Genomic DNA, 23,887 nt, shown 5'->3' with positions numbered 1-23,887 from the left:
ATCTACATCTCCATTGGCTTGAAAGTTTTTCTTTTTTACAGAAAGAAGTGTTCCAGTAGTAGACCATACCTTCTTCTTGTCCTTGCGTTCTCCTGGAGATAAAATAAGCCCATCGCTAATCCCTTTAACACACAAACAAAAAAATGGATATTAATGTCATGTCCATGTCCGGTTTGCCCAAAATGTAAGGATGTTTTTATATTTTTACAAAAAGGAAAACATGACTACTCACACTCAGCAGAGCCCACAGGCCTTGTACAGCTGCTGCCCACTCAAAACCGATTTTCTCATACATAAATCCACCCAGCAGTGGTCCTACGAAAGCACTATCAATGGAAAGAAAAATGTGTGAAGGTTATACGGGGCAAGAAATACTTTGTAAGAGTTGCATGACCTTTTGATCACGGGTCTGCCTTAAATTGGACTTTACATACTAAAGAAAAGCAATTCCTGGGCTGGAAAGATGGCTGAGAGGTTAAGGTATTTGCATGCAAAGCCAAAGGACCTTGGCGGGACTCCCCAGGACCCACATAAGCCAGATGCACAAGGGAATGCATCTGTCTGGAGTTCATTTGCAGTGGCTGAAAGCTCTGGAGAGCTTATTCTCTATCTCGCTCGCTCTCAAATACAAATATCAATATTTGAGAGCGAGAGAGAGAGAGAGAGAGAGAGAGAGAGAGAGAGAGAGGGAGAGAAGGAAGGAGGAAGAAAGAGAGAGAGAGAGAGAACAGTCCAATTCCTGTCTGGAGAGAGGGTATAATCAAACAGTTCTAGGTCTATGGCTGTAGCTCAGTGGTAGGGTAGTTGTCTATCAAGCACAAAGCCCCCAGGTCTTGGAATTGATCCACAGACCCGGTACTGGGGGAAGACAAAAGAAAGAGGGGGAGAGATATAGAACAAGAGCCAAGCATGGTTGTGCATGTCTTTAGCCCCAGCTCTGAAGAGGCTGTGTTAGGGAGAACACAGTGAGTTCAAGGCCAGCCTGGGGCTACAGAGTGAGGGAGTTCCAGGTCAGCCTGCACTAAAGTGAGACTTTGACTTGAAAATAAAGGCATGCACCTTTAAACCCAGCATGGTGGCAGTTAGGAGAATCACTGTGAATTTGAGGCCACCCTGAAACTACACAGTGCATTCCAGGTCAGCCTAGGCTAGAGGGAGACCCTACCTCAAAAACAAACAAACAAATATACCTCAATTAAATACAAATTTATTAACTATATATGTGTGATATTACTATTATACAATTTATATTTTGCATAGTAGAAGCCAAAAATAAATAAGCAAATGTATCAAAGGAATATAATGTTAAAAATCTGAGCTCTGTTTCTCTTAAAGGAATTTATAGGTGTTAAATAAAACAAATTGTGTAAGTCCGTTTTGAATTGGCACTATTGTCTGCTGGCATACTGGATTGCAGAGTCTGAGGATTAGAACTCTTGCTTTGCCCTAGATCAGCTGTTTACTTTAGAAAAAATTGATGTGTGGGGCTAGAGAAGAGGGCTCAGCAGTTAAGGCACTTGCCTATAAAGCTTAACAACCAGAGTTTGATACCCCAGTACCCACATAAAACCACATGCACAGTGGTACATGCATATATAGTTTGTTTCCAGTGGCTGAAAGAACTGGCATACCCTTATATTATCTTTCTCTCTCTCCTTGTCTCTCTCTCTCTCCTTGCAAATAAATTAATTAATTAATTATTTTTTAAAAAGAAAAACATTCCTGTGACCTGTTGATGTTTTGATGTCTTCATTTGAGAAATGCAGGTAGTTTTTCCATCTCCTGGTGTGAATACATTGACAACTCACCCTATTGACCACATGGCACCAAAGAAGCCTGATACAAGTCCCAAAGTACTTAATCCCTCTTCAAATCCATTTTCACTGCAAAGACAGACACAAGTGCTTCCATTATTAGCAGGAAAATCTACATTTAAAAAAAAACTATATGATAGATGCATTAAAACAAGCCAACCTTAGCCTACAAAAGACCAAAACCAAGAACACTCACTTCTAAAACCAGAACAAATCTAGCGGTTTGGAGATGTAGCTCAATGGTACAGCATATACTTAGCTTCACTTGACCATGGGGATGTAGCTCAATGGTAGAGCATGTACTTAGCTTCACATGACCTTGTGGATATAGCTCAATGGTAGAGCATGTACTTAGCATGCACAGGACCCTGAGTTTAATCTCCAGCACCAAATCAGACTAACAACAAATCAACAAAGTATAAACTAAATTTGAAAGAATTTTCATCAGATAATTTACTAAATATATATATATATACATATAAAATCATAAGTCATTTTAACTAACTGTTAAGAAAATGCATTATTGACTAAGATGTGCTAAAGGCAGCTTTACAGAAACACTGATGTAGACTCTCTCTTGTCTGAGAGTTGATGCCCTGCCCCTGGCATAGCCACAGACAGGAATGTTCTTCAACATGTCCACTAGCAAAAAACAATGGACAAGTGGTGCAGACCTGGTCACCCTGTGCCTTTGCATGAATCTCCTCCCCAGAGAGAGGCACTCCTGAAACATTTACATTTTGTTTTGGACTTTCAAAAGTATATATCAACCAAGAAATAAAGCAAGCAATCATCTATTTTCAAAAAAGATTATTTAACTATTATTGTATTAATGTTGTTACATACAATATAATTCCATTATTATTTGTATGACTTATAGTGTTTGTAAGCTATAAAGTCATGGATATTTAACACTGGGCAAAGTATCCAGCATCCTACAAAACTGAAGAGTTGAAGAAAGACTGATGCCCACTGCTAGTCACAGTGAGGCACTTCCCAGGATGAAGGACTTACTGTGCACAGCTGAGAATCTCGGGGAAGGTGGGGATGATGCTCATCCCAGCAGAGATGCCATTCACAACCAAGACCAGCACCAGAAGCCAGAGCTGACTGCAAAGGAATTTCGGAGAAAACAAAAGCATTAGGGATGGAGAGATGGCTTAGTGGTTAAGGCATTTGCCTGTAAAGTGTAAGGACCCAAGTCCAACTCCCCAGTGCCCATGTAAGCCAGATACACAAGGTGGCACATGCATATAGAGTTCATTTGCAGTGACTGAAGGCCCTAAGGCACCCATATTCTCTTCCTCTCTCTCTAATAAATAAATAATTTTTTTAAAAAAAAATAGCATTTTAAGGGCTGGAGAGATAGCTTAGTATTTAAGGTACTTGCCTATGCAGCCTAAGAACACATGTCTAACTCTCCAGATCCCACATAAGCCAGATGCACAAGGCAATGCAAATGCAAGTGCAGGTCGCTCATGTGCACAAAGTGTTGCATACATGTGGAGTTTAACTTCAGTGACTGGAGGCCCTGGCACAGCAATTCTCTCTCTCTCTACCCTCCTCTCTCTCTCTCTCAAATAAATAAATAAAAATAAAATATTTAAAAATACTATGTTGTATCAATATTATTATAATTAAAAAAATAATTCCTGGGCTGAAGAGATGGTTTAGTGGTTAAGTACTTGCCTGTAAAACCTAAGGACCCTGGTTTGAGGCTCGATTCCCCAGGACCCACGTTAGCCAGATGCACAAGGGGTTGCACACATCTGGAGTTCGTTTGCAGTGGCTGGAGGCCCTGGTGCACCCATTCTCTCTCTCTCTCTCTCTCTCTATCTGCCTCTTTCTCTCTGTCTGTGGCTCTCAAATAAATAAATAACAATAAACAAAAAATTTAAAAATAATAATTCCTGATACTATTTGCCTCAAAATAAGGAATAACCAAATTTACCTTTTAATGTTCAAGATTGGGACAGGTCCTAAGAGCATGAAGCATCCTGCTGTGATTAAGTTTCCAAAAATAAGAAACCATTTCCTTAGATGCTGGAAAACAGAAAGAGTCCAAAGAAACTTAAAGGCAAATCCCTTCATAATAAAACAACATTAAAAAGTCATTAAAGCACACAAGTCATATGACACAAAACCCCAAAGGCATTGAACAAAACAGAACTTTACATTTGAGAGAAAAATAGGAAATGAGAAAAAAAAAAAGAAAGAAAGAAAGAAAAGAAAAAAAACAAGGCTTGCTTAGGGAGTATACTATAGTATTCATGTATATTATGAACTATTACAAGTATATACGATTTTTAAAAGCAGTCACCAAAGGATGGAAAGCTTGCTCAGTGGTCAAAGGCACATGCTTAAGAAGCCAGATAACCTGGGTTTGATTCCCCGGTACCCATGTAAAGCCAGAGACAAAAATGTGTGCATATGTCTGGAGTTCCTTTGCAGTGGCAGGAGGCCCTGGCATGCCCATACTCACTCTCTCTTTCCCTCAAATAAATAATTTATTTTTTTTTTAGAAAGCAGTCACCATTAGGAACTCTCCAAGTTGTTCCAAAAACTATGACAAACACATTATTGAAAAGTACCCGGAGCTGGGCATGATGGCGCACGCCTCTAATACCAGCACTCAGAAGGCATATAGGAGGATCAACCAGAGTTCAATGCTACCCTGAAACTACATAGGGAATTCCAGGTCAGCCTGAGCCAGAGTGAGACCCTACCTCAAAAAATAAAACAACATACACAAAAGGTACGTCGTATAGATGGTGAATGTGTACGTGTATGTACCCCTCACTTTGATATGTTCAATCCCAGTGCTTAACACAAGGGCCCTGGGGAAGTGATAGGGTTATGAAGGAGGAACCCTTGTGACTGGGATTCACACTCATATAGAAGAAGCCCCCACAAAATCCCTCCTCAAGCACCATTCCTTCATGTGAGGTTACAGCCAAAAGTCAGGCTCTAAGAAGTGGGAAGTGGTCCTCATCAGATACCAATCTGCTGACAGGTGGACCTTGAACTTCCAGGCTCTGGAACTAGGAGAAATAAATGTCTACTGTTTATTTGTCCTCCCAGTCTGCCATACTTGGTTACAGAATCTAAACAGCCTCAGGCAGTACACAATAAAATTATCCCTTATAAACTGGGTATGGTGGAGCACACCTTTAATCCCAGCACTTGGAGGCAGAGGTAGGAAGATTGCTGTGAGTTCAAGGCCAGCCTGGGCTACAGTGAGACCATACCTTGAAAAACCAAAACCAAAAATAGGGCTGGAGGGATGGCTTAGCAGTTAAGGCATTTGCCTGCAAAGCCAAAGGTCCCAGGTTTGATTCCCCAGGACCCACATTAGCCAGATGCACAAGAGGACACACATGTCTGCACTTTGTCTGCAGTGGCTGGAGGCCCTGGCGTGCCCATTTTCTCTCTCCCTCCCTCTTTCTCTGTCAAATAAATAAATAAAATAGAAACACCAAAAATAAATAAGTGGCTACTTGAATTGAAGACTATACCCTGGTTATTTGTGTTCTTTTTTCCTTTTATTTTGAGACAGGGTCTCTCTACCTAGCCCTAGCTGGCATTGAACTCATGATTGTCCTGCCTTCCAGAGACTAGGATAATGAGCAGGAGCTACCATACCTGGCTCAAAATTATTTCTTAGCAGGTTTAGAGAGATGGCTTAGCAGTTAAGGCACTTGCCTGCAAAGCCAAAGGACCCACTTAAGCCAGACACACAAGGTGGCCCATGTGTCTGGAGTTTGGTTATAGCTGCTGGAGGCCCTGGAATGCCCATCTTCTTTCTCTCTCTATCTGCTTCTTTTCCCCTCTCTCTCTAATAAATAAATTAAAATATTTTTTAAAAGACTGTCTCTTAGCAGCCTGCTGTGAATACTAAGTAAGATGTTAGCTTTTTTTTTTAACCTGGATTACTAAGTAAGCCCACATAATGTACGTCTTAATAAATATGAATGTACATCTGAGGAAAGAAAAAAAAATTTTTGAAGGCACTAACACCATAGAAGCAGCCATGGGAATTGAGACTGGCTATCGGTGTTAGGTCTTCACACTAGTCATATGGACTAAATGGGTTAGGACAAACTGACAAAAGAGCAACGGGGGGGGGTCTTCTGTTAAAATGACTATAGGATAATCTATGCACACTTACACAGCCTTTCCTCCACTCCCACCTTCTACACCAGCGTTCCAATTTGATCAAGTATAATGAAAGCCTTTAAGATTTGAAGATTATGCCCTCATTATGAGTATCAGTTCATTTTTTTCAATGAACGTGCACATGCGTGTGTGCATGCACATGTACATGGGCATGTAGATGTCAGATGTCCTTAGGACCACCAAGCATCTATGTTTTTTTGTTTTTGTTTTTGTTTTTGTTTTTAGGCAGATCCATTGGCCTGTATTTCACAGCTAAACTGGACTGGCTGGGCAGTGAGCCCCAAGGATCCTCTTCATCTGCTTCCCCAGTGCCAGGTTATAGGCAGTCCCCAACACTCTGGGTATTTTTAGAAAGGTACAGCAGACACGTCCTTATGCTTGTACAATAAGCACTTTACATATAGTGCGATCTCCTCAGCAGTTCACACGTCTTCGCATCAAGGAAGTTTTTTTTTTTTCCCTTTAGAAAGTGTGATCCAGCCGGGTATGGTAGAAGACACCTTTAATTCCAATTCCAGCACTTAGGAGGCAGAGGTAGAAGGGTCAATCACTATGAGTTCGTGGCCAGCCAGGGACTACATAGTAAGTTCCAGATCAGCCTGAGCTAGGAAAAAAAAAAAAAAAAAAGGAACGAAAGGAAAGAAAGTGTAATTCAGGCTGGGCTGGTGATGGTTGCAAAGGCCCGGGGAAGCTGAGGAATCCAGCCGGAGCTGAGCTGGAAGTCTCCTCCCTGCTGGCTGGTTGTCACAGTCCTGGGAAGGGCTGTGCAGGCTGCTGGGGGAGAAAAGTCATCAATTGGGGAATCAAACCTGGACTGGACACCGTGAAGTACACAAGTGGCCAGCCAGGAGAGTGCCTTACTGCTATGGGGGTAAACAATTGCTGTCTGGATTTGAGGCCTACCCCACAGGAGGGAATTCATGCCTGGCACTAAAAATCTAGTCAAAATCCTACGGCCAGGAAGGTCTTCAGCCCTAGGAGGGAAGCTACTCCTGTTGTTTAGCTAAATAGACATGCTGTGCCCGTCAAATTACCCCTAAATATGTATGTTTGTGCCCATATATTAGTGCTACTCTCAACTCGGGTCAGCAAAGCTTCTTTTTGCAGATAGTGGTAACTGATGGAGAGATTCAAAATGAGCCAAAATGCTGAGAATAAGTAACTATTGAATGTCCAGCACTTAAAGGAGACATCTCTATCATACCTTCCAAGACTCAGAAAGAATGTAAGAGAATGGAGAGGAGCAGTTTGGAACACTGTCTTCTGGACGCAAAGTGCTGTTGTGTTCATGGCTTCACAGCGCGTGCTGATAGCTGCACAAGACTTGCATACTGTTGAGCCCTTCAACATTCTATCATGGGTGACAGAGGAAGGGCAAAAGATATCAAAGTAGAAGAGAGACAATTGGCTAATGGGAAAGAAGGGGATCAGTGAAAAGGGGTCAGAGAAAGGAGAACAAAAACTGGTCATAGATAGGCACTGATTAAAAACATGTTTCAGGGCTGGGCGAGACTGCTCAGTGGTTAGAAGCACTTGCTTGCAAAGCCTGACAGCCTGGGTTCAATTCCCCAGTAGGTAAAGGTAGATACACAAAGCGGCACATGCAGACAGTTTGTTTGCAGTGGCCAGAGGCCCTACTGTACCTCCCCTCTGCTAGCAAAACAAAATTATATACATGTATGAAAATGTCAAGTTTAAAAGGCTATCTCAGAAAAAGGCCATCCAGTAGTTTTTCCCAACAGTTTTAGACTCCTCCTTCCCATATGAAGTAACCAAAACCAAATGTGTCTGCTGAGAGTGATGCTAAGGTTGAGAGACACTAGAATCTATTAGTCCAATTGAATGTTTTTATTTATTTGTTTTCGGTTTCTTGAGGTAGGGTCTCACTCCAGCCCAGGCTGACCTGCAGTTCACTATGTAGTCTCAGGGTGGCCTTGAATCCACAATCCTCCTACCTCTGCCTCCTGAGTGCTGGGATTAAAGGCATGTACCACAAAGCCTGGTTTGAATGTGTCTATTTTAACTAGTGGATATTTAGCACTCTGGAGGACCAGCTGGGATTTTTTTCTTTTCTTTTTTTCTTTCCTTTCTTTTACTGCTAGGGGCAGAATCCAGAGCCATGTGCACGCAAGGCAAGTGCTCTATCACTGAACCATGACCCCAGCACTGGACGGACAGCTGGGACACTACTGAGCTAAACATGCAAGAGCAACTCAAATACAAACTCAGTGTACATACAGGCATTTTATCACTTAGCAGGCCAAATAATGGTGAAGAAATGGCATAGGATAGCGCCAACCCCAGGAAGACCAGTCCCACATATCCAGCTGGTAAATTAAACTGGAAAAGAAAACCTGTGTTAAAATTACATGGCTAGGAACTGGAGAGAAGGCTTAACAGTTAAGGCACTTGCCTGCAAAGCCAGAGGACCCAGGTTTGATTCCCCAATACCCATGTAAAGCCAGATGCACAAGGTGGCACATGTGCCTGGAGTTCATTTGCAGTGGCTAGAGGCCTTGGTATGCCCATTTTCTATTTCTCTCACACACATGAATGAATGAATGAATGAATGAATGAATGAATGAATAAAAGTTAACATTTCATGGCTCAGTCATTTCTTAACATAACATCCAGCTTTAACTCCTACCGTTTCTTCAGCTCTTGTTACAAACACCAGCCCTCTAATAGCACCAGCATTTGTGTTGTTTAACTTTCTAACACTATGATCAAAACCCTTAAGGCATGGTTTGAGGGATGTCAATCTGTCATGCTGGGAGGGCACGGTGGAACAGAGCAACTCACATCGTGGTCACCAGGAAGCACAGAGAATGCCTATGCTGCCACGCTCTTTCCTTCTTCCCTTGTAGAAAGAAAAAAAAAAAAAAAATTTTTTTTTTTTTTTTTGAGGTAAGGTTGCACTCTAGCCCACACTGACCTGGTCTCAGGGTGGTCTCAAACTCATCCTCCTACCTCTGTCTTCCAAGCACTGGGATTAAAGGTGTGCACCACCACACCTAGCTTAAAAAAATATTGTATTTATTTGTAAGCAGAGGAGAGGGAGTGAGGGAGGCAAAGGGGGGGGGGAGGAAGGAAGGGAAGAAGGATGAATGTGCCAGGGCCTCCTGCCACTGCAAAGGAACTCTGGATGCATGCACCACGTTGTGCATCTGGCTTGAGTACTAGGGAACTGATCCCAGGCTGTCTGACTTTGCAGGCGAGTGCCTTTAGCTGCTCATCCATCTCTCCAGCCCTCCTTCTTTCCCTTTTATTCCATCCCAGCCACAGCCTGTGGAGGCGCTGCCCACATTCTGAGCAGATCCACCCTCTGGTCAGTCCTCTGGTAACACCCTCACAGGCACACCCAGAGGTTCTCTTTACTAGCTTGCTAGGTACTTCTCCACCTAAACAAGTTGACCGTCAACATTAACCATCGCAGCCTCCTCCATTTTTTTCTTACTTTTGTAAATGGGGGAAAAATCCTAACCAGAGAAGACCTATGAAGTTTTGTTTTGTAACATTTGACATTAGACAAGTAATTAGCTTCCATGGGTTATAGCATTTTATATGTGAACCAGTGGTTCACATATTTTATGTGTATAACAGTTATTTAGAGATGTCTCGTTCTTTTTTGTCCTCCATACTAAAATGTTGATGGGCACAGTATTAAGCAGACATTGTGGACGTAACAACTTCCACTGTGGGGACATGAATGTTCCATCAGCTCAGGCCCAGAGTATGCCCTGCAGTACTCCTCCCGGCCCTGTGGCTCTTACACTAATTTCACCCCCAATTCCACAAAGCTCCCTGAGCATGGAGACATCAGAACACAGGAAGGACTACTTGATAAGAGGAGGGAGTTTAGTAAAATGGAGTTAGGGGAAAGGGTGACAGGGGAGAGTAACAGGAAGAAATTTTGACCAACTACACGATTCTAACTTTTGAAAATTCTCCATAAAAAATAACCTAGTGGGCTGGAGAAATAGCTTATCAGTTAATGTGTTGTCTGCAAAGCCAAAGGACCCAGGTTTGCTCCTCCAGGACCTAAGTAAGCCAGAGGCACAAGGTGGCGCATGCATCTGGACTTGTTCGCAGTGTTTAAAAGCCCTGGTATGCCCATTCTCTCTCTCTCTCTATCTGCCTTTTTTTCCCTTTCTCTCTCAAATGAATAGATAAAACTACACACATACACATGATAAAAAATAATAATTTAGTGGGGCGTGGAGGCACATGCCTTTAATCCAAGCACTTGGAAGGCAGAGGTAGGAGGATTGCCATGAGTTCAAAGCCACCCTGAGGCTACTGAGTGAATTTCAGGTCAGCCTAGGCTAGAGTGAGACCCTACCTTGAAACTGCAAACAAACTCCAGATGCCCGCACCACTTGATGTGTTAGGCCTTACATGGGTATTGGCAAATTGAACTCAAGCTGGCAGGCTTTACAAACAAGTGCCTTTCTCTTCTGAGCCTTCCACTCAGTCCTATTTTTTTTAATTTAATTTACAAATTATTATTATTGTTACTGTTTTGGCTTTTTGAGATAGGATCTCACTTTAGCACATGCATCTGGAGTTCATTTGCAATGGCTAGAGGCCCTTGTGTGCCCATTCGCATCCTCTCTCTCTCTCTCTCTCTCTCTTTCTCTCTCTCTCTTTGCTTGCAAATATATAAGTAAAAATTTTGAAAAATTAAAAAACAACCAGGTGTGGTGGCACATGCCTTTAATCCCAGCACTTGGGAAGCAGAAGTAGGACTGGTGAGTTTCAAGCCAGCCTGGTACTACAGAGTAAGTTCCAGGACATCCTGGGCTACAGTGAGACCCTACCTCAAAAACAACAAGAGGGTTGGAAAGATAGCTTAGTGGTTACAGCACTTACTGCAAAGCCTAAGGACCCATGTTTGACTCTCCAGATCCTATGTAAGCCAGATGCACAAGGTGACACAAGTATGCACGGTTGTACATGCACACAAGGTAGCACATGGCATGCATCTGGAGTTCAATTACAATGGCTGGAGGCCCTGACATGCCAACTCATTCTCTCTCTCATTAAAAAAAAAAAAAAAAGGACAGGACAGGACAGGACAGGACAGGACAGGACAGGACAGGACAGGACAGGGGAGGGGAGGGGAGGGGAGGGGAGGGGAGGGGAGGGGAGGGGAGGGGAGGGGAGGGGAGGGGAGGGGAGGGGAGGGGAGGGGAGGGGAGGGGAGGGGAGAGGAGAGGAGAGGAGAGGAGAGGAGAGGAGAGGAGAGGAGAGGAGAGGAAAGGAAAGGAAAGGAAAGGAAAGGAAAGGAAAGGAAAAAGGGGCTGGAGAGATTGCTCAGTGATTAAGGTACTTGCCTGCAAAGCCTAATGTTCCAGGTTTGATTGCCCAGTACCAATGTAAAGACAGATGCACAAAGCAGTGCATGCAGCCGGGCGTGGTGGTGCACACCTTTAATCCCAACACTCGGGAGGCAGAGGTAGGAGGATTGCCATGAGTTCGAGGCCACCCTGAGACTCAATAGTGAATTTCAGGTCAGCCTGAGCTAGAGTGAGACCCTACCTCAAAACTACATTAAAAAAAAAAAAAAGCAGTGCATGCATCTGGAGTTCATTTGTAGTGGCTAGAGGCCCTAACATACCCATTCTCTGCCCCCACCATCTGCTTATAAATAAATAAATATATGTGTGTGTGTGTGTGTGTGTGTGTGTGTGTGTGTGTGTGTGTGTGTGTGTTAGCGATGTCAAGGAATAGTGTACAAGTATAAAAATAATTTTAATCTTTACATTATATGACACGTAAATGGTCAGGAAGTATGTGAAACACCATCATTAGGAATTTTTTGGAAGTTATTTTTCTGGTTATTGTGCTATTTGAATTTTAATACCTTAAATAAAGGCAATGGGAATAAAGTTAGAAAAGTTTTGCTTCCATGGATACATACCAGTTCTTCAGTAAAATCTATGATCACTTATTTTCCAGTATAATTAACTATTCTATAATTACTTATTCTCCAGTATGCTTATTCTATGATTACTTATTCTCCAGTATAATTAACTTTTTTGATTTTATTTTTGGTATTTCGAGGTAGGGTTTTGCTCTAGCCCAGGCTAACCTGATTCACTATGTAATCCCAGGCTAGCCTTCATTGAACTCACAGCAATCCTTCTACCTCTGCCTCCCGAATGCTGGGATTAATTAACTATTTTATAATTACTTATCCTTCAGTATAATTAACTGTCCCATGATTTAAGTATTCTAAAGTAATTCTTCAGTATAGCTAACCCAGTTGGTAGTGAATTATTACACCATGCATGTTATTTTTTGAAAAAATATCTCAGAACAAATTTTTTATGACATCAACTTTTCAGAATTTGCCATGGTTTAAATATGAAATGGTCCCATAGAGCCAGGCCCGGTGGCTCAAGTCTATAATTTCAGGAAGCTAAAGGAGGAGGCTCACATTCAAGGCCTGCCTAGGCTAAAATTGAAGGCTAGTCCTGGCAACTTAGTGAGGCTTTGTCTCAAAGGACCAAGTAAAAAGATGGGCTGGAGAGATGGCTTAGCAATTAAAGCATTTGCCTGAAAAGCCTCAAAACCCAGGTTCAATTCCCCAGTACCCACATAAAGCCACATGCAAAGTGCTGCATAAATCTGGAGCATGTTTGCATTGGCGTACCCATATATTCTCTCTCTTCCCTTGCAAGTAAATAAATAAAAATATTAAAAATAAAAATAGGGCTGGAAAGGTGGCTTAATTGTTAAAGTGCTTGCCTTCAAAGCCAAAGGACTCCAGTTCGATTCTCCAAGACCCAAGTAAGCCAGATGCTCAAGGGGGCATATACATTTAGAGTTCATTTGCAGTGACTGGAGGCCCTGGAGCACCCATTCTCTCTCACTCTCTCTCTCTCTCTCTCTCTCTCTCCCCCTGACTATTTCTGTATCTCTTCCTCTCTGAAATAAATAAATAAAAATAAAAATATAAAGTAAACAAATAATTTTTTTAATAGGAAGAAAAATAAAAATTAACAGTTGACTGAGGATATCACTCAGTAGCTGAGTAGTTGCCTAGTATGTGCAACGGCCTAGGTTAAACAAAACATTGCAAAAATAAATAAATATGTCCCTTATAGGCTCTGGAGTTTGAATCCTTGACCCCAGACTAGTGGTAGTATATACTTATTGGGAGGTTATGGAACCTTTCGGAGGTGGCATGCTGGGGAGTGAGCCTTGAGGGAATTTATAATGCAGCCCCGCTTCTGGCCCCGATGTCTCTCTCCCCTCTTCCCCCCCCTCCCCGCCATCTCTTCCTCTCTCTGCTTCCTTTTTTGTAGCAATGGTGAGCTTTCCCGCACCATTACAGTGATGATTAATCTCTAATGGAAACTTTATTGGGCAGGTGTGTGAGGGCATTTCCAGGAAGGATTAACCAAGGGTGGGGGCTGACCCTCCCCCAGAGTGGATAGCTCTTCCAAAGGCAGTCTATATATAAAGAGGAACAAGCAGTATGTTTGCCTGCCCACCTTCACCCCATGCCAGTGCATCTATCTATCCTGGTACCCAAGGCCTTTCCCTAAAGAAATGATTTTTTCCCCAACAGCAAGAGGTTATGTCCACCAGCCATAGAGCTCTGCAACAATCAGGCTACTTACCTTTTCCAAAACAAAGAGAGACAGAATGGGATCCAGGAAGCCAAAGCAGGAGCTGAGCGAGGTGATGATGAGAGCTATAAAGCTGACCTTGGGCAAAGTGACAAGCTTCCAGAAGGAGTGTTCACCTGGATCTGACTCTTTGGGTTAAAAATGATAATAGAAATACATCATAGCAGTTAGCCTCTCTTAACTGTGTCTCTTAACTTACTTTGAAAAACAAAACTAGTAATATGACTGGTCTGGATAATCAAAATAACTGCATTTCAGGCTGGAGAGGTGGCTTAGTGGTTAAGCACTTGCCTGTGAAGCCTAAGGACCCCGGTTCAAGGCTCGATTCTCCAGGACCCACGTTAGCCAGATGCACAAGAGGGCGCACACGTCTGGAGTTTGTTTGCAGTGGCTGGAAGCCCTGGTGTGCCCATTCTTTCTCTCTATCTGCCTCTTTCTCTCTCTGTCACTCTCAAATAAATAAAAATGTGGGGAGGGAGGGAATTACCATGGGATATTTTTTATAATCATGGAAAATGTTAATAAAATTTTTTAAATTAAAAAAAATAAAAATAAATAAATAAAAATGAACAAATTTTTTTTAAAAAATTAACTGCATTTCTGAGTTGCCTGATCTATGTCTAAGTTATTCAAATTTAGAAGTTACATTCAACTTAATTCAAAGTTAATTTTTCAGGGCTGGAGAGATGGTTCAGAGGTTCAGGTGCTTGCCTACAAAGTCTAATGACCCTGGTTCAATTCCCCAGTACCCATGTAAAGCCAGATGCACAAAGTGGTACACGCAACTTGAGTTTGTTGGCAATGACTGGGAGGCCCTGGCATCCCCATTCTCTCTGTCTATCTCTCTCCTATCTCTCTGTGCTTGCAAATATATAAACATTTTTTAAAGTTAATTTTTCAAATGTGAAAACAATAAGCTAGAATCAGAGTGTGAGGGGAGGAAGGGGGTGTTAGGTTTGGTTATTTCCTAAAAGCAGGCCACCCCTGGATGCGACAGAGAATACACAAAGCCTGATTTGCCAGCATTTTAACCTAGGAGCAGTGAGTGTGTGCTTAAGGAGGAACCTGCATTTTCTAGTAACAGGGGAGAAAAGGTGTCACTGTTTTTTTGTTGCCAAAGCATACCTTCAGGAGATGTTACTAGGTCCTATGTATATTAGTGTCAGCCACTCAAGGTCATTTGCGATCCAATCCCATTTCCTATCATTCTCCCAATGATAATCCAACACGTACACCACATGACTACCTCCTGTCATTGTGAATGACTGCTATTTTTTCCCATTAATTTTTCAAGTTCTACTCTGTAAGATCTACCTTAAGCCCTGATTCAACCATTAATATTATCTTTCTCACTACAACTTAATGTTAAATATATAGTTGTATTCTGCACTACCGTTTGGTAACTTTATCTTCCAATTAATTTACTGAACAAACTCTTTGATGAGCTAGGGTACCATGCAAACTGCTGAAAGTACAGATATAGGCAAGAAAGACCCAGAGCCCAACCTTTCAGAGGAGTTGGTAGAACAGGGCAAGAGGGTGCCTATGGGGACATGAGACTGAGAAGGGCTGCATAGGAAAGTCTTCCAAAGTAATGCTATCTAAGCCGGAGCCTAAAGAATGAGCTTGAGATAAGCAAACAACAAGCAAGGAACCATAAGCCAGGGATATGGTTAAAAGACTCAAGAGACATCATCTGCAGAGGATACAGTGATAAGACTATGGAGAACCTCATTAAAGTATAAAAAGTCTGAGAAACCACAAAGAATTCCACACATAGACCGACATGCAGGCACGTGGGAGGCGAAGGGATAAGAAGTGAGTTCTGTGGCCTATGGTTAAGAGGGACTAACTACAAGGCAATTGTAGTGACCCTGTCCAGAGATGATGCCATATGTTGACTTGGAAATGTATTGAGGCCAGAATTAGACCTCGTGTATCCACATTTTCCCCAGAGCAACCATCACATCTGTTAAAAAAAAAAAATGTAAAAATAATAAAATATAGGCAAAGTCCAAAATTTCACTAAGTTTGGCTCAACCATTTTATGTAATGCTCTCCAGGCTTGTTCACGATAAACTTAAACACTGGTGTTATGTATTAGTCAATTAAACAGCAAGGCCTGAAGTTTGGCCTCAGAAACCAGAGCATGCCAGGATTGTGGAAGAGGTGGCAAAATGAATGTAAGAGCCAAAGGAAGGGGAGAACTCCTTAAAACGTGCTCCCCCCAGACACAAAATGGTCTGGATATCCACAGTGCCTGACACTACCTACACAAGACCGTCATAATAGGAGGAAAAGATCATAACATCAAAATAAAAGAGAGACTGATTGAGATGGGGAGATCAGTGTTTCAAAGAGTAAAGTCAGGGGAGGGAGGGTATTACCATGGGATTTTTTTTATATAATCATGGAAGTTGTTAATAAAAAAAAAAAAATTGAAAAAAAAAATGAAACCAGAGCCGGTCGTGGTGGCGCACGCCTTTAATCCCAGCGGGAGGCAGAGGTAGGAGGATCGCCATGAGTTCGAGGCCACCCTGAGACTCCATAGTGAATTCCAGGTCAGCCTGGGCTAGAGTGAAACCCTACCTCGAAAAACAAAAAAAAAAAAAAAAAAAAAAAATTAAACCAGAGCATGCAGTTCAACTTAGAGTGGACAAGCGCCACCTTGTGACTTGACAAGATATTGCTAGCAGGGAGACCATCTCGGATGAATTTTGAACTGTGTAAGATTGTTAGCTGTTTTTGTTTTTTTTTTTTTTTTTTTGATTTTTGATTTTTGATTTTTGATTTATTTAATTACAAGCAGAGAGAGACAGAGAAGCCTGTCATGGTGGTGCACACCTTTAACGTAGCACTTTGGAGGCAGAGGTAGGAGAACTGCCATCGGTTCAAGGTCACCTTGAGACTATAGTGAATTCCAGTTTTGCCTGGGCTAGATGGAAAGAGACCCTACCTTGGAAAAAGAAAAAAAAGAAAAGAGAGAAAGAGAGGGTGAGAGAATGGTCACACCAGGGCCTCTAGCGACTGCAAAGAACTCCAGATGCATGGGCCACTTTGTGCATCTGGCTTTCTGTGGATACTGGGGAAGCAAACCCGGGGTCATTAGGTTTTGCAGGCAAGTGTCTTAACCACTGAGTCCTCTCCAGCCCAGATTTTTTGTTTTAAAATAGCTTGCGGGCTGTGGGGATGTCTTAGTGGTTAAGCTGTTTGCCTGAAAAGCCAAAGGACCCCGATTCAATTCCCCAGGACCCACGTAAGCCAGATGCTCAAGAGGGGTGCATGCGTCTGGAGTTCGTTAGCAATGGCTGGAGGCCCTGGTGTGCCCATTCTCTCTCTATCTCTTTCTCTGTCAAATAAATAAATAAATAAAAATTAAATTTAATTTAAATATGGAAGTTAATTTTTTAAAGTTATAAAAATAATAAAAAATAAAATAGATTCAGCACTAGGGAGGCTGAGGTAAGAGGATTACTGTGAGTTCAAGGCCAGCCTGAGAGACTACATAATGAATTCTAGGTCAGCCTGGACTAGAGTGAAACCTTACCAAAAAAAAAAAAAAAAGAAAAGAAAAAAGGAAAAGAAAAGAAGCAGCAGCAGCAGCAGTTCCTCCAGTGGCCTGAATATCCACAACCTCACAGTGCCTGGACACCACCTACACAAGACCATCATGAGAGGAAGAACAGATGGTGACATCAAAATAAAAGAGAGACTGACTGCGAGGGGGAGGAGCTATGATGGAGAGTAAAGTTGCAAAGGGGAGCCGGGCTTTAATCCCAGCACTCAGGAGGAAGAGGTAGGAGGGATGCCGTGAGTTCAAGGACACCTTGAGACTTCATAGTGAATTCCAGGTCAGCCTGGGCTAGAGCGAGACCCTCCCTCTAAAAACAAAAAAGGGGGGGGGAGTGGGTGGAGAGAGGGGATTACCATGGAATATTGTTTACAATTATGGAAGTTTTCAATTTAAAAAAATAAAATTAAGAAGAAGAAAGGAAGGAAGGACAGATAAGGAGCAATATGGCACTACTTCACACTTAGTCCCATGATGGAGAAGGCTTAGGAAAACTACTTCTAGCTGGTCCCCTTAACAGGCCACAGAAGTTATCTCTTTCTCTTGTTCTTTTTCCCTCTCCCTCTCTCTCCCTCCCCCCCCCCTCTCTGTCTCTCTCTCTCTCTTTCTGCCACACCTTCTTTCTCTTTCCCTGTCTGGCTCTGAGTCTCACTCTCTGTGGACTTCTGTGTGATTGCTTAGACTCCTTACATATTTCATGACATGCTCCATCATCTTGTCACATGTCCTTGCCCAGCGTGATCCTTTCTGGGTTTATGAGTTTAAAGGAAGAGGTCGTAGAAATTAAGTACATTGGATGGGTAAGGGTTAAGGATAGGAAAGTCCAGATCATGCGATTCTTCTACGTAAATCTAGCAAAAGCTCCTAATGTTTTTTAGGATATAAAGTCCATGTTGTCTGTGGGTCTCAAAGGAATGTGGAATACCTAATTCTTCCAATATTGTCACAATGAAAGAACATTTCTAGTTGTGATTTGCATACTAACATTCCTAAAATAATATTTTTTAAAATTTTTATTAGTATTTTCCATGATTATAAAAAAATATCCCATGGTAATTCCCTCCCTCTAAAATAATATTTTTAAGACAGCTCTTCAGTGGGAACACTCAAGGATTTAAGGATTAATTATAAGCATGACAGCGTGTACATGTAACCCCAGAACCAGGAACGTATAGAGGCAAGAGGATCACCATGAACTTGAAGCCAGCTTAGACTACATGGTGAATTCAAGGCCAGCTGGGGATACCTAGCAAGACCCTGCATTTAAAAAGAATAGGCCCAGAAAGCCAAGCGCCACATGTTCTCCCCCATATGTGGATCCTAGCTACAAATGATTAGGTTTCTGTGTGAGAAGGAAAATACTTAGTAGCAGAGGCCAGTAAGTTAAAAAGGAGATATAAAGGGAAGAGCAAGGAAGGGAGGAGGGTACTTAATAGGTTGGTATTGTATATATGTAACTACAATGATTGAGATGGGGAAGTACTATGATGGAGAATGGAATTTCAAAGGGGAGAGTGCGGGGGGGAGGGTATTATCATGGGATATTTTTTTATAATCATGGAAAATGTTAATAAAAATTGTGAAAAGATAAAAAATAAAATTAAATTAAATTAAAAAAATTTTTAAAACAAGAATAGGATGTGGGCTGCAGAGATGGCTCAGCAATTAAAGGCACTTGCTTCCAAAGCCTGATGGCCCAGGGTTCAATTCCCCAATACCCACATAAAGCCAGATGCACAAAGTGGCATGTGCAATCTGGAGTTCATTTGTGGTGGCTGGATGCCCTCTGCCTTTCTGTCTGTCTCTGTTTCAATAAATAAAAGTTAAAAAAAAATTATAGCCAGGCATGGTGGCACACTCCATTAATCCCAGCACTAGATAGGCAGAGATAGGAGGATTGCCATGAGTTTGAGACCAGCTTGAGACTACATAGTGAATTCCAGGTCAGCCTGAGCTAGAGTGAGACCCTACCTTGAAAAACTGAAAAACCAAAATAAATAAATAAAACAAAGAATTTGTTTTCTTAAGGATGTATTATTGTAATTTACAATTAAAATTTCATGTATCTGGAGTTTCTTTGCAATGGCAGGAGATCCTGGCATACCCAATTTCTCTATCTCTGCCTCAATTTAAAAAAAAAAAATAGCTGGGCATGGTGGCACATGCCTTTAATCTCAGCACTCAGGAGACAGCACTCAGACTACATAGAGAATTCTAGGTCAGCCTGGGCCAGAGTGAGACCCTACCTAAAAAAAAAAAAATTTTTTTAAGATGTATGATTTAAATTTACAATTAAAATTGTATGTTTGTGGTGTACAACTGTCTTAATATATGCATGAAGATATTGAGCAAATCAAAATTCTTAATGAAGGACTAATAGCCTCATCTGAAAACTAGAGGGAACTAAAGAGTTGATAACTCTCCCTAAGACCAACAACGATACAGAAACTTCAGAAGCATGTCTTAACAGGCCTGTCCACTCCTGAATGACAAGGTAAACTTCCCTCAGCTCAGAAAACCTTGAGGGAACAAAAGCCATCTGATGGATTATCCTCCCTAGACAATTTGGCTAAAAAGCTTATTCTGAGCAAGGACACAAATAACCAGAGTTCCTTATGTACATCCCTTGGACCTGCAGCTGGTACAGTCTGTTTTTCTTAGGATCCTCCTTATAAGCTTGCACCTCAGCCTGGACCAGTGCTTCAGCCTCCATCCCGCGAGAAGGTTGCTGCCCCTCACTGTTTTCTCTGAATAAGCTGTCTGTAGAGATCAAAGGCCCGTGTTCTCTTTTGCTTTTCTCTTACACTTTCCTTACATTTAACAAATGCATTATGTCATTTTCTGTAACAAGAACATTTAAATCTACTCTCTCTCATAACAATTTTCAAATACTGCAGTTTTGCTTTCTTGATTGTAGATCCTCCTAGTCAGACATGCTCTGAAAATAATAAATGAAAAATTCCAGAAACAACAACTTCTAAGTTTTAAGTAACTTTAATTATAATAATTTGTAATTATAATTGTATTTAATTATAGTACTGTTTAGTTTCAGTATAATTGCTAATCTCTTACTGGGCCTAATTTATAAAGTAAACTTTCTCAGTATTCAATTGTTGTTGCTTTGTTTTTATTTTTCTTCAAGGTAGAGTCTCAATCTAGCCCAGGCTGACCTGGAATTTACTCTGTAGCCCAGACTGGCCTCTACCACATGGTGATCATCCAACCTTAGCCTCCAGAGTACTGGGACTAAAGTTGTGTGCCAGCACACCTGGCCCTTTAAAGTAAACCTTACCACAGGCATATATGTATATAAACAAACACAGTATAATTCAAGCTTAGTCCTTTCCTTGGTGGCTCGGTCCTCTCTTTGGTGACAGGGTCCAGTGGTGGCTTTGGAACATATGCCCATGTAGAAGGGAGAAAATCATATATGATCTATTGTTATTAGTAAGTGTCACCATGAAGTCAAGTAGAGCTCTTAAGTTTGTCATTTTAACAAAAGGAATGATATATATGACTTTATCTTTACAGATATTTCTTTAAAGTGTTCAGGAGGAAGAAACTGATGAGGAGAGAAGAGAGTGGCTGTTAACACTCAGAGTGAAACCACACTGTCCATGGGTCTAAATTGAATGTGGAATACCTAATTCTTCCAATATTGTAAAAAAAAAAAAAATTTAAATCTGTTTAATTCCCCCCCCCTCTTTTTTTCCTCAAGCCTAGGCTCACCTGAATCTTACTCTGTAGTCCAAGGCTGGCCTCTAACTCACAGTGATCCTCCTACCTCTTCCTCTTAAGTGTTGGGATTAAAGGCATGTGCCACCATTCCCAGTTAAAATCTGTTTAATTTTCTATCTGTTGTTTGTATACAAACTTTCCTAAATTTATATTTTTTTAAATTTTCATTTATTTACTTATTTATTTATTTATTTGCAAGCAGAGAGAGAGGAAATATTGGGGGTTCCATGGCCTCTAGCCACTGCAAATGAACTCCTGATGCATGTACCACTTTGTGCATTTAGCTTTATGTGGGTACTAGCAAATTGAACCCAGGTTGTTAGGCTTCATGGCAAATGCCTTAACTGGTAAGGCATCTATCCAGTCCTAAATCAATAGTTTTAAGAAAACTCTTTAAGGAGAATACCCAATTCTGAATTTATAGTTTTAGCTTTTTTTGTATGTGTACATATGTGATGTATTTGTGTGGGCTCACATATGTGTTTGGGTACATGTGAAAGTCAGAGGCTGATGGCAGGTGTCTTCCTCAATCATCCTCTACCATATTTTCTTAGGCATATTCTCTCACTGAACCTAAAGCTACCAATTCAGCTAGACAAGTGCTAATGGTTCTCCTGTTTTGGCTTCTCCTCCAACACTGGGCCTCCAGGTGGACACTGCCACATCTAGCATTTTCTTGTGGCTGCTGGAGATATTAATTCAGGTCCTCTTGCTTGCATAGCCAGCACTTTACCCACTGAGCAGTTTTCCCAGTTCCTCATGTTTTCTTGAGACGTGGTTTTAACATGTGCCACACAACTGGCCTCAAGCATACTGTATAGCCTAGAATGACTTTGACATTCTGATCCTCCTGCTCCTTCCCCCAAGTTCTGGGGTTACAGACATGCACCACCATACTCAGGTTATGGGTACTTGGGACTAAACCCGGGGCTTTGTACATGCAAGACAAGCACTCCATCAACAGCTGCATCTTCAGGCTTGTGAACTGATGATCAATGTCACCAATCTCAGGACTGTTTTTAAATAATATTTTTTCTATTCCACCTACATAAGAGGTATTTTCACAGATAAAGGCAAATATCAAACCTGTTTTAGGATACTGACAAGAAGATAATTAGCAGGAACTTTAAGTTTGGTTAAGCACGTAGGACAGTTTAAGTTGAGAAACAACAGAAATGAAGAGAAATAAGTACCAGGTAACTTAACTAGGCCAGTGGAAATTACTGCAAAAGATACACAGCTGGGGGAGGGATGAAACATGAGGCCAGATCTCCAAGAGTGGCAGTTGTTGAAGCTGTTAGGGAGACTGAGTCACACAGAGATGGCACCAGAGACAGAGGATTAGAAAAGTGATTCATGCCAACATGGACTCAGGACACTAACATCCAAAGCCGGAGCACTGAGCTCTGCTAGCCCAGGGATTTTAAAGACAGTATAGCAGGCATCCAACGTCATCCTGGATTCATGATACTACTGGTGGCTTGCAGGTTTCTAAGGTTACATGGTTTTGGAACACAAACAAAAAATTTCTTTGCAATAACTCAGTGACAAGAAAGAAGAGAGAGCTGTTTGTTCAGGAGCGTCTGTGCCTACGGTTGCACTAAGCAGATAACACACAAGCAGGGTGCTGCTACATAGACGGGGGGAGACTCGGGGTCACGCTGTCTCGCTGGTAAAGGCTTACACAGCAGAAACGGTTTTCGAGACTCATCTGGGCCTTGGTTCCTTGTGAAATCTCTTGGTTTATTTTGTTTGTTTGTTTTTTGATTTTTTGAGGTAGGATCTTGCTCTGACCCAGGCTGACATGGAATTCACTATGTGGTCTCAGGGTACCCTCGAACTCATGACGAGCCTCCTACGTCTGCTCCCCTGAGTGCTGGGATTAAAGGCATGTGCCACCACTCCCACCTCTTTGTGAAATTTCTTCTACCACAAAGCCAACCTGCGGCCTAATGACAAAGTTCTAAATACTCAATTCTGAATTACTTTGTCTGTTTTAGCAAACGTTTTCCCATTATGAAATGTGATAATTAATTTTTTTTTCATTTTTATTTATTGTTTACAAGAAGAGAGAATGGGCATGCCAGGGCCTCTAGCTACTGCAAATGAATGTCAAACACATGTACCATCTTGTACATCTGGCTTTATGTGGGTCTTGGGGAAGGGAACCTGAGTCTTTTGGCTTTTCAGGCAAGCACCTTAACTGCTAAGCTATCTCTCCAACCCAATTTTTTTTTTTTTTCAAGAAGTCTGACCTCATGTCTATTTCTTAGTTATCATCCAAGTATCTACACTTGGAAAGCAAACAAACACCCCCTTGTGGCCCAGTGTGGTGTTGCCTCTCCTCTCTCTATTTTCTCCTGCTCAGTTCTCTGACCCCCAGTGAATTTGTAAGCTATGTCCACTATGTTACCAAGCAACCATACTTACGCTGTTTCATCCAGACAGAAGGAACTACAAATGAGCCATGAATACCTGATGAGACCACAGTGTTTTGTGCCTCCCTGGGTGAGCTAAGGTAGGATTCCTGTGAGTTCAAGGCCACTCTGAGACTACATAGTGAATTCCAGGTCAGTTTGAGCTAGAGTGAGACCCTACCTCAAAAAATAATAATAAATAAATAAACAAGAAAATAAAAAGAGTAGTAAGTGTGGACTTACCATAATTGGGCAAAATACATAGGTTGAGCGGGATCATCAGCAGAACTATGCAACCCAGAAAAATAAAAGGCACCTCATAGCCGAAGGACTGATACAAAAAGCCACCTAAAGGAGGACCTACCACTAGCCCGAGTCCAGAAAAAACCTCAAGGCTTCCCTAAAAATGGAAAAACAAAAGTTAGTTAATACATTTTAGCTTACATATTTTGTAGAATTAAAAGCATGCTACCTGAAAAAAAAAAATTCTACCTGTTTCACTGTTTACATATAAACACACAAATTCAAGAG

The 23,887-nt window shown here is 41.6% G+C and overlaps 1 protein-coding gene across 5 annotated transcripts in view; it reads right to left on the bottom strand.

Annotated features, from left to right (window-relative positions):
• Slc18b1 (solute carrier family 18 member B1) overlaps positions 1-23,887 on the bottom strand; it is a 34,211-nt gene that overhangs the window by 1,657 nt on the left and 8,667 nt on the right. For 4 of the 5 annotated variants that reach the window (XM_045159235.1, XM_045159232.1, XM_045159233.1 and 1 more), the window contains 8 exons: positions 23,600-23,756; positions 13,622-13,758; positions 8,229-8,330; positions 3,766-3,857; positions 2,829-2,924; positions 1,809-1,883; positions 233-326; positions 70-122 (listed from right to left, as the gene is read on the bottom strand). In XM_045159235.1, coding sequence (XP_045015170.1) covers positions 70-122; positions 233-326; positions 1,809-1,883; positions 2,829-2,924; positions 3,766-3,857; positions 8,229-8,330; positions 13,622-13,758; positions 23,600-23,756 — 806 coding nt within the window. The remainder of the gene's footprint in view (positions 1-69; positions 123-232; positions 327-1,808; positions 1,884-2,828; positions 2,925-3,765; positions 3,858-8,228; positions 8,331-13,621; positions 13,759-23,599; positions 23,757-23,887) is intronic. The other variant, XM_045159234.1, reaches the window with a different exon arrangement.

The sequence above is a fragment of the Jaculus jaculus genome, chromosome 9 (genome assembly GCF_020740685.1).
Source record: "Jaculus jaculus isolate mJacJac1 chromosome 9, mJacJac1.mat.Y.cur, whole genome shotgun sequence".
Lineage (NCBI taxonomy): Eukaryota > Metazoa > Chordata > Mammalia > Rodentia > Dipodidae > Jaculus > Jaculus jaculus.
The sequence above is the reverse complement of the archived record's forward strand: the minus strand, read 5'-3'. Positions and strand labels throughout refer to the sequence as shown.